At 38.0% G+C, this 10,296-nt stretch overlaps 1 protein-coding gene across 2 annotated transcripts in view; it reads left to right on the forward strand.

Moving 5' to 3' along the window:
• RHAG (Rh associated glycoprotein) overlaps nucleotides 1-9,754 on the forward strand; it is a 34,913-nt gene extending 25,159 nt beyond the window's left edge. The window contains exons 6-11 of one of the 2 annotated variants that reach the window (XR_011599782.1): nucleotides 3,103-3,240; nucleotides 3,847-3,968; nucleotides 4,844-4,917; nucleotides 5,270-5,343; nucleotides 7,749-8,591; nucleotides 8,720-9,754. Coding sequence is in view for 1 of the 2 variants with exons in the window: in XM_070933098.1 (XP_070789199.1) it covers nucleotides 3,103-3,240; nucleotides 3,847-3,968; nucleotides 4,844-4,917; nucleotides 5,270-5,343; nucleotides 7,749-7,829 (489 nt within the window). In the remaining variant the exon portion in view is untranslated. Of the gene's footprint in view, nucleotides 1-3,102; nucleotides 3,241-3,846; nucleotides 3,969-4,843; nucleotides 4,918-5,269; nucleotides 5,344-7,748 lie in introns of both variants that reach the window. The other variant, XM_070933098.1, reaches the window with a different exon arrangement.
• Nucleotides 9,755-10,296: the final 542 nt, after the last annotated feature.

The raw sequence follows: 10,296 nt of genomic DNA on the forward strand, positions 1-10,296 counted from the left end.
GGTTATTTTAAAGATAAATTTAGAAACTCTGATTTAAACAGTTTCTTAGAGCACAAAAAGTTTAAAAAGTTTCTTAGATGAGTCGTTATTTCTTGTTTGTGTCATTTTGCACAAGTCACATTTAAATAATTTTTCACTTTTCCCTCCCCCACTTACATCCCAAGCATAAGATAGCTTTCTAACTACATTTTCTCTCAGAACACTAATTTCTGAAAGTATCATCTTCAAAACAGACAGAAACATGAGCATTTGAGAAGTGCCTAAAAACAACAAAAAGAAACAACACCTGCTTGAGCAAATAAGTTTCAGTCTGCACATTGGATCACGATGTGCAATAAGAAATTATGATGACCAAATTCTTTAAGTATACTTACTGATGACAATTTTTTGCAAAATATTGCCATTGCCAATATGAATTTGCCCAGTCCTTAAGATTGGTCTATGTCAATGATGGCTAACCTTTTTGCCATCGCATGCAGGAGAGGCGGGGGGGGCGGTTCGCGTGTGCCCACACCCATAATTCTATGCGCCCTGCCCTGTGCATGCGCATTCAACCCCCCTCCCCCCTGCTCCTGGCACGCGATGGCTAGGAGTCTCTGGAGGCTGGGGACAGCAAAAAATGTCACTTCCTGTCTCACCAGGAGTTGGGAAATGGGCCGTTTCAGGCCTTCGGAGGGCCTCCGAGGGAGTGGGAAAGGCTGTTTCCCTACTTCTGGTGGGCCCAAAAGGTCCGAAAATCAGCTGGCCGGCACGTGCATGCACGCCAGAGCTGAGCTGGCGTGCCCACTGATATGGCTACACGTGCCACCTGTGGCACACGTGCCATAGGTTCGCCATCCTGTGTCTATGTGGATGCTTCTGTAATACATCACACACGGGGACTTCTTGGTGATGGCACCTTAATTCTTGATTGCTTTCTGAAGGAGGTTCAAGCAACTGTTTGCGCTCTTGTTTTGAGATTACTGAACTTCAATTGAAGGTAGTTGCTGCTGTTTTAATTTGTTATTTCTCATTTTATTTCTACTATATACCCTGTTTCCCCCAAAATAAGACATCCCCTGATAATAAGCCCAATCAGGCTTTTGAGCGCATAGCATTAAGGCCGAGCGCTTATTTCAGGGTTCAAAAAAATATAAGACAGGGTCTTATTTTTGGGGAAACACGGTATTTATTTATTTATTTATTTATTTATTTATTTATTTATTTATTTATTTATTTATTGTTTATATTTATATACCGCCCTTCTCCCGAAGGACTTGGTGCGGTGAACAGCCAACAGATAAAACACAAATACAAAATTTAAAAACAGTATTAAAATCCAATTAAATTAATTTGGCCCACAATTAAAAGCACCCCTGTATTAAGACCCATAATTAAACAATTTAAAAATTAAAACAATTTAAAAGAGTTAGGCCAGCCCGGCTTGCTGGAATAAAAACGTCTTTAGGGAACGGCGAAAGGTGCGAAGATCCGGGATCCGCCATATCTCCGGGGGCAGCTCATTCCAAAGGGTAGGTGCCCCCACAAAGAAGGCTCTCCCCCTGGGGGAGAGCTGCCAGTTGACATTGTTTGACCGACGGCACCCTGAGGAGCCCCTCTCTGTGGGAGCGTATTGGTCGGTGGGAGGCTATTGGTGGCAGAAGGCGGTCTCGTAAATACATTTGTTTTCTGTGCTATTTATTTCAAGTAGTGTTTTATTGTTATTTTATGGTGACCCTTTTGTTTTCAAACCTCTTTGTAAAAGAATGAATTTACAGAATTTAAATAATCAAATAGAAAGAATTTAGCCATGCTTTCGTTATTTCATAATGTAGTTGTCAGCTCTGCCTGATTTGGCTTGGTGCCTCACAGGCATCCTGTCATCAAAGGCTGGAAGTGTGTGTGTGGGGGGAGAGGGGGGAGTCGGGGAAGAGGATGAAAGGGCAATAAATAAAACAGTGTGTATACGTGATGGGAAAACAGGAGGGGGGAATGACAGGTACATTATCTCACAGCCAGGCACCCTGAGAAATATGTGGATTACCCCCAAACATCTCAGTGTTCTCAAAATGACTTGGCAAGCTCCAGTTAGCTAGAAATGCACTGGTCACAGGGGGAGAGATGGGCTGTGGGTGAATCTTTTTTTTGGTATCTTGCAAGCACGGCAGAATTCAGAGCTGGCTTGATTTTACAACCTACACTGTTAGTAAAAGAACCCTTTGCTTTAACCAAATGGAGTCAAGGGCCTTTTTTTCCCTAAGGAATCGGATTGGGGCAGGTCTGACAGTAGTACTCTTGTACTTCAATAGCAAGGATCATAATAGTGGCTATCCTGCAATTACATACAGTACATTTGATTGATTGATTCTATATCATCAAGTCAGGGTTGATTCTTAGCGACCATACAGATATCACAGACATATGAATATTTGATGTGTGATATCACACAGATATCACAGGGATAGGAATAACAAAATTCCAATAACCATGGATTCCAAATCAACAGGATTGTTATCACAATGATATCACTTGGATAATGAGATTTCCCAATAGGGAAAGTAGAATTCTTGTTGATTCCACTGTTGTTTAGTGAGCGTTTCTTGCCATAGAGAATGAAAAACAATGAACAGGGTGAAATTGTTTCTTTATCCAACAATTAAAAGTACCATGACCCTACTTTCCATTACTTTAATTCTGTGCATATTTAATATATATGAAACTCCCAATTTCATTTATAAGAGTTAAATCAGAAAACAAATTATATAAGGTTGTTGAAACACTGCCAAGAAGAGAGCATGTATTCATAGATTTTAAAATAGTGGCAGGTCATATATTCTGTATAGATCAGTTCCAGGCTGCTTCTCTAATAAATGAAACTTGATCAGTAGAAATACAGATTTGTGGTTCTGGAGATCCATGGGTTGGTCTGGTGTTCTTATAAGGCAGTGTTCTTATATATCTTATTTCAAGGGTCATACATGGAGGCCATCATGAACTGCTGCACAATTCCTATGGTACAATCAGATCATTTAAAGCAAATTGATATCCTGTGCTTCAGCCAAAAATCCTTTCCCTTGGTGTTAGAGATCTCCTCTTACTGGTCATATTTTATGTCTCCCGCAGGTACACATTCAAAATGCCACCTTGGCAGGTGGTGTTGCTGTGGGTTCATGTGCTGACCTGGACATCCTGCCTGTTGGGGCTTTATTAATTGGTAGCATAGCAGGAGTCATCTCAGTTCTTGGATATAAGTATTTATCTGTGAGCATTTTTTGTAAAGAAAAGTAATTCTCTCTCCTCCAAGTTCCCAGGATCTGTCAGGTTTGTATCAGGGACAGAGACTCCCACACAGAGAAGGGCTACTTTCAAGACACACTTGAGAGATGGCTTCTTCAGCAAGGATTTTCTGCACCCTTGAGTGGGATAGTAAAAAACTATACTGAATAGGCTTTCTTAAAAGGCCTTGAGCTATATTGGCATTATGGGGAATAATTGCATTTGGAAATATATAAGTAGCCAGTGCAACTAGTAGCTTTGAATTGTAGTTATACGTAATATTATACTATGCACTTTCAATCAGAAAGAAGTCTGTGGAAGACCTTGATTCATGTCTGTTTAAGTGAGACGGAGTGTTGGGTTTTAAGTCTATTCTATTAATCCAGTGAAAGCCAGAATACTTGCATCTCATCCCATCTGTTTGTAGGACAGCAGTCTCAAATCAATGTTTAAAGAAACTGCATTGCAATATACTGTACATATATTTTATAAAACATGCTAGCTTGTGTAGAATGGAAAGTGAAAAAGAAGACAAGCCAGCTTTATTTTCTTTTAATGGTTATTACAAAATAATCTTTTGTTCTCTTCTAGCCATTGCTGGCCTCAAAGCTGAAAATTCAAGACACCTGTGGTGTCCATAATCTACATGGTTTACCTGGGTTATTGGGAGGCATTGCAAGTATCATTGCAGCTGCTGTGCAGGTTAACAGCAAGTAAGTTTTTTTTAAAATTGTATTTACTGACATTTAACTGACTAGACAAATTTATAGACCACTTTGAGAGAGACATTCTCACCAAGTAGATTGCAAAAATATTTCATCTGGCAATACATTTTAAACAGTTTTTCTCTGCCAGTAAAACAATCTTTATAACAAGATTGATAGCGATGCCTTGGCAAAACCAAAGAACAAGGTTCAAAGTAATCAAGCTTTCCAACCACAAAAGAAGAAATAAGTTTGGTTGGTAACCTGTTTATTGTTTAAGCGGCCAGTTAGGGGTACTGGAATTTGACCAAGCCCAAGGCCAATGTTCCCTAAATTTAGCAACTTTAAGATGAGTGGACTTCAACTCCCAGAATTCCCCAACTACAATGGCTGTCTAGGGAATTCTGAAATTGAGGTCCGCTCATCTTAAAGTTGCTAAAGTTGGGAAGCATTGTTGTAAGTCATTAATCATTTAGTAACAACAGCACAGCAGTGTCTGTGAGTCCTTTGGACAGGAGGGGAACTGAAACTATATGAGGTCTTGAGGAATAAAAAATGGTAGGAAGGGGAAAATAGAAATGAAAGAAAGTCCCTTGTGATTTGCATTCCTTTCCCATTCATCAACCTTGCATGTTCTTAGAGGATCATAAAACATTTGAATGGGTTGTTTTGCAAAACACACTGGCAGAAGGGTTAAAGCAGATGCACCTTCAAAGTCTTTCCTAGTAGTCTGCATGTGGTATACACTTCCACAGCTGTTTGTTGCTGGGTTAGGTAGAAGTGACTTTTGTGTGTACACATACATCTGAACAACCAGACATAGTCATCAAAGAAGTCTGCATGAGGTTTCCAGATGACAGAAAGCTCATTTGTTCTCTTTACAGTATATCTGTTGGGATGCAGGCTGCTGCTCTAGGCTGCTCTGTTGCAATTGCTATAGTAGGAGGAGCATTTACAGGTCAGTAAAATAAAGACATCTCTAGGAAATGATGAACTTCATGCAGATCACAACTTTTGTAGATGAATGGATGGATAAGATGCAGATTTATAGATTTATATCTTCAAAAAAACTAAACAAGAATTTGCAGAATTGTTCCTTCTTAGGTGTTTACTTAATGAAATAACATGCCATTATAACTAATGTATTGTTTTTAGAAAAAAAAACCACTGCTTTGCTAGTGGAGAATCATTTGCAGGCCTACAATACAATTGCTCCTCTGTTTTCAATGTTGTATGCAATCTTTATGTCTCTTATCATAGAAAAAGGTCCTCACTGATAACCTTCAATGTGTTTCCTCTTCATGATACAGGATTAATAGTCAGCTTGCCTTTCCTGGGACAGCCACCTGATCAGAACTGCTATGATGACTCTGTATATTGGGAGGTAGGACACATTTCAAACAATAGAGAAGAACTGCATTGTGGCAACATATACACATTTTTCCCCACTAGGATGTCTGTTAGCTTCCGATTTTTATCACAAAGAATCACATTTTATCTCCTGATTCTTAGAATTGATTCCAGATTTTGTTTTGCTGAATGGAGAATTGAAAAGATAAAGAGTTGCTTATGTTAGGATCGACTATAGTTCTATTCTTTTCACAGCTTTGCTAAGGTTATTCTGGGCTGAAAACAATGTGATGAGTCAATTTTTAAAAATGTTTTTACTGTCATGTCATGCTCATCCAGATTCCAACAGCACAGATGTGGTACTATAGATCTTCTTTAATCAATGCTTTTCTTTCTCCCTCTCTCTTTTTCTCTCTCTTCTAGAATATGTTTTTCCCCAATTTCTATATGGGGCTGCCCTTGAAGACCACTCGGAGGCTTCAGCTGGTGCAGAATGCGGCCACGCAGGTAGTGATGGGCGTGTCCCGACACTCCCATGTTACACCTCTCCTGCGCGATTTGCATTGGTTGCCGGTTGCCCTCCGGGTGAGATTCAAGGTGCGGGTGATTACCCATAAAGCCCTACATGGCTTAGGCCCGGGATACTTGGCAGACTATCTGCAGCCAGCAACAGCTTCCCATCGCCCGGTGCACTCTCACAGGGAGGGCATACTCAGGGTGCCGTCGGCCAGACAGTGTCAGCTGGTGACCCCCAGGGAGAGAGCTTTCTCTGTAGGCGCAGCCGCCCTTGGAATCAACTCCCTCTGGAGCTCCGGGTCGCTCCTGACCTTCGCTCCTTCCGCCGTGGGCTGAAAATGCGGCTATTTCATCTACCCCCCCTAGACTGATGGGGTTTTTAATAGAACTTAATGGGGTTTTATTTGATTTTTTGTCAGTTTTATCATGGACTTTGTTTTTAACGGTCTGTTTGTTTTGTTTATTGTTGTGAGCCGCCCTGAGTCCTGTGGAGATAGGGCGGCATATAAGTCCAATTAAATAAATAAATTTCATAGTCCTCTTATTATTTTCCTTACTATTCTGTCCCATTGTGCATTTCATGGTTGTTCCAACTGTTCCAACTCTTTCCCATTCTTATTTTTCTGTTTCTTTCAAAAGCCCATTTCTTAATATACTTTTTCCATTTCTCACAAAACTATATTTCAAATCTTGTACATCATATTATTTACATACACACAGAGACTTGAATAAATGAACACATTGGCTTCCCTACAACTGCAGACTACATTTTAACATTTCAAATGTATCATGAAGGGGGGAGGGGTGTTAAACTTTTCTTCCCCGTATACCAACTGCTATGTCAGGTCCTGTTTCCCCAGTACTGCTACTAACCTCCTCAACTACAGAAACATCACATGAATGATGTTAGGAACAGGATATGGAGTTTGTTGTCTTTCAGTATTCTTGCTCTCCTTTTTTTCTGTACTTCCTCATTCGTGATCTTGCTGAATTCATCAACAGTGGCGCATGTGGCTTGATGCCATCTATCATCTAGTAATCTATGTGATTTTGCAGCATAAAATTCTGCTCTAGATGATGGCCAGCTATTTCTCTCTGGATAAAACAGACTTATGTCACCAATAGTATGATACTATCAGGTTTTGGGATGAGATAAATTTTTGGCCTATTTTTTAATAAATATTTTAGAAATTGGGCTGTATTTTTATCAATACAGAGAAAATAGCTTAATTACACCTCCTGGAGGCTTAGCATAAGTATCTGCTGTTTAAATTGGTGTGTGTGAGCTTTAAAACACAACTTTTCAACAATGTGGTTTTGGGAAACCAAGGGGGATATAAACATGCAAAGAAGATCAGGATTGCCTAGTGCAATGGTTGTCTATCTCTTCTTGAGATGTTTCCAAAACTTGTTTAAGTTAATGTTTATTTCTAATGACAACCATGTTCCTACAGAGGGATACAAAAGAGAATAAAGGATGGAATAGCATTTATTTAATCAATTTGACAAATGATCAAAATATCAGAAACATAAGAGACAATTCTTCAGCTGTATCACGAATAATGGTGCAACTATGGCTACTTTGATATATTGATATATGAAATCAACAACCTGGTATAAAAGAGGTACAGTCCTACTGGGACATTTCCTCAACAAATTCACATTTGATTAATTTGGGCTTATAAAGTAGAACAATGCCAGTTCCCAATGGATTATGTCTAGAGATTTAGTAATGCAGAGAGAGAGAGAGAGAGAGAGAGAGAGAGAGAGGGAGGGAGGGAGGGAGGGAGGGAGGGAGGGAGGGAGGGAGAGGGAGGGAGGGAGACATTCAAAAGCCTCAGTTAAATTCAGTTGGGGTAAAATCAGGTCAGATTTGTCAAATATCACCTACTTGCATAAATCTCTGTATGCTATTCCTTCTAGATTCCCATTCAAGGAGGAGCACCTCTGGGAAGCAATATAGATTATGAAGAGGATCCCAGCAAACTCACTGTAGAAGCATAGAAAGAATTATATATGTGCATTTTTTCCATATGATGTTTTCAATATCTGATAAAATATCCATCACGTTATTTTTTTCTTTCTATTTTTATTATGTTGCTGAAAAATAAAGCCAGAAAAAACCTTTTATGGACTTTTTGCTGAATAACGAAAATGTGCTTGTGATTTATGGGTTTGATGATTATGGAAAGGAGAGAGTTATAATGTAACTTTAGAGACAGAGGATAAAGTCCAAATGCATCTATAAGTGCTGTAAAGAAGATTAGAACTTATTTTTAAAAATAACTTGTCTTTTTCTCTTATGTTTCTTTCCTTTCTCTTACTTTATTTTTTTTATTTTTCAAATGTTGTTATTTTGTAAAAAAAAAAAAAAACTTCAATAAAAATTTATTAAAAAATAAGAAAAGAGATAAAAAGCCAGAACAAACCACAATCCTATATTTTTTCAGGCAAACATTCTGAGAATTATTTTGCAGCTCACACTGCATAACTTACTTTATGTATATTGCACTAAAGTATTCATAGCTGGAGGGTAAAGTCCAGTGTTATTGCTAGAAAACTTTCTGCATCAACAGTCATTTCAAAACCTGACTTTTAATCCATAAAAGTTTTCAGACGGAGTTACAATATCCCTGAATAACAAGTGGTGGCACAGTGGTTAGAATACAGTATTGCAGGCTAATTCTGATGACTGCCGACTGCCAGCATTGCAACAGTTCGAATCTCACCAGGCTCAAGGTTGACTCAGCCTTCCATCCTTCCAAGGTGGGTAAAATGAGGACCCAGATTGTTGGGGGAAATATGCTGACTCTGTAAACTGCTTAGACACGGCTGTAAAGCACTGTGAAGTGGTATATAAGTCTAAGTGCTATTGCTATTTCTACTTACTACAGGTCCTCCCATTTTCAGCTGTTACAGTGTCTATGGTGGTTATGATTGTGATTTTCAACATTCTTTTTGAGGCATTCATGAGCAAAGTCAATTGCGAAGCCAACAAGAACTTGGAAGTTACAGTCATGAGAGTTTTTTGCTCATCCCTGCAAAGTCCTCCTTAATGATGGCAGTTGAAACTGCCAAAATTGCTGTTATTAAGTGACCCAATCATGTGGCACCACACTTCTGGGCCCAACTGCCATTGTAAGTCAAGAACTACAGTATGACAGAAGCTTCAGCGTCACAGCTACATGGGAAGTGAGTGGAAGCAAAAACCTCTCAATTTTCCGCTATTGCTATCACAGTGAAATGAATTCCAAATATTTTTAGGCAAATCAATTATGCTACCCAGTGAAATGTAGGTAGGAGGAGAGAGAACAAAATTTCATTTCTATGATTCCTTGAAGGAACTTATGTCAGTTTTAATTGGTAGAGAGTCAGCAAGATTGTGGCATTTAATTGCCTTTAAAATTTAGAATTATGCTACCTGTATCAAGGAAGGAGAAGCTTGCATAAATATATTTGGACTTAGAGAAATAGCTTTTAAGAAGTTATGCAACAGAAAGCAAATACTGAAAGTTTGGGATGAACATAGTAAAAAAAATCACTTCATATTTATCACCTCTTGCCTGTTATTAAGCATTTGTTTTCATGGAGATGAAAAGTACAGAGAAATGACAGAGAAACATTAATTATTAATAAGATTAAAATGAATTATTTTGAGGCCCTTTCTTTGGAATGGGCAAAACTTATTATTTTCAAATAAGTATATTTTTAAAAGAATTGCAAAAAGCAAATACTTGAAGAATTGACTAAAGTTGAAAATCTCATAACACAAATCTTTGTTATGCCATAAGCTGTTCGTGAAATATAACTCAGCAAGTGAATAAGTTTAAGGCTGTATGTTTAAATGAATGTATATGTACTTCATAGTTTATATATGTATTTTATATAGATACATATTTTATATTAAAAGTCCTAAATGTTTAATGTGATTTGTAGCATTGGCACTGATATTTATATGTTACGTGGCTTCCCCCTTTTGTTGTTTGCTTTTTTCATTCATTTTTTGAAAATATTTCATAATAAATATTAAAGAAAAAAAAGTATGTGCATCAGACAGAGCTGAATCAAGCAACCATTCCCTGGGCTTTCTCTGACAGCCAGCTACACTGCCTTTCATAACTCAAATTAGTATTGAAATGGTACTGATTAGTACCATTTGCACTAAGGGTACAAATTAGTAATGTAAAGGTAGGTTATTTATTTATTTATTTATTTATTTATTTATTTATTTATTTATTTATTTATTCAAATTTCTATACCGCCCTTCTCCTTTCGGACTCAGGGCGGTGAACAGCCAAGATAAAAACATCTATACAAAACATCACAGTTTAAAAATAAAGTTAAAATAATTTATAATTTGGCCCACAATTTAAAACTTGTCAATTAAAATCGATATTAAAATTTTAAAAACTAACCCTAAAATCAAGACAGACCGGCTAACTGGAAAAAATGAGTTTTTAGGGCCCGACGA

The sequence above is a fragment of the Pituophis catenifer genome, unplaced genomic scaffold (genome assembly GCF_029215685.1).
Source record: "Pituophis catenifer annectens isolate HBS135680 unplaced genomic scaffold, rPitCat1.0.hap2 SCAF_1, whole genome shotgun sequence".
NCBI lineage: Eukaryota > Metazoa > Chordata > Lepidosauria > Squamata > Colubridae > Pituophis > Pituophis catenifer.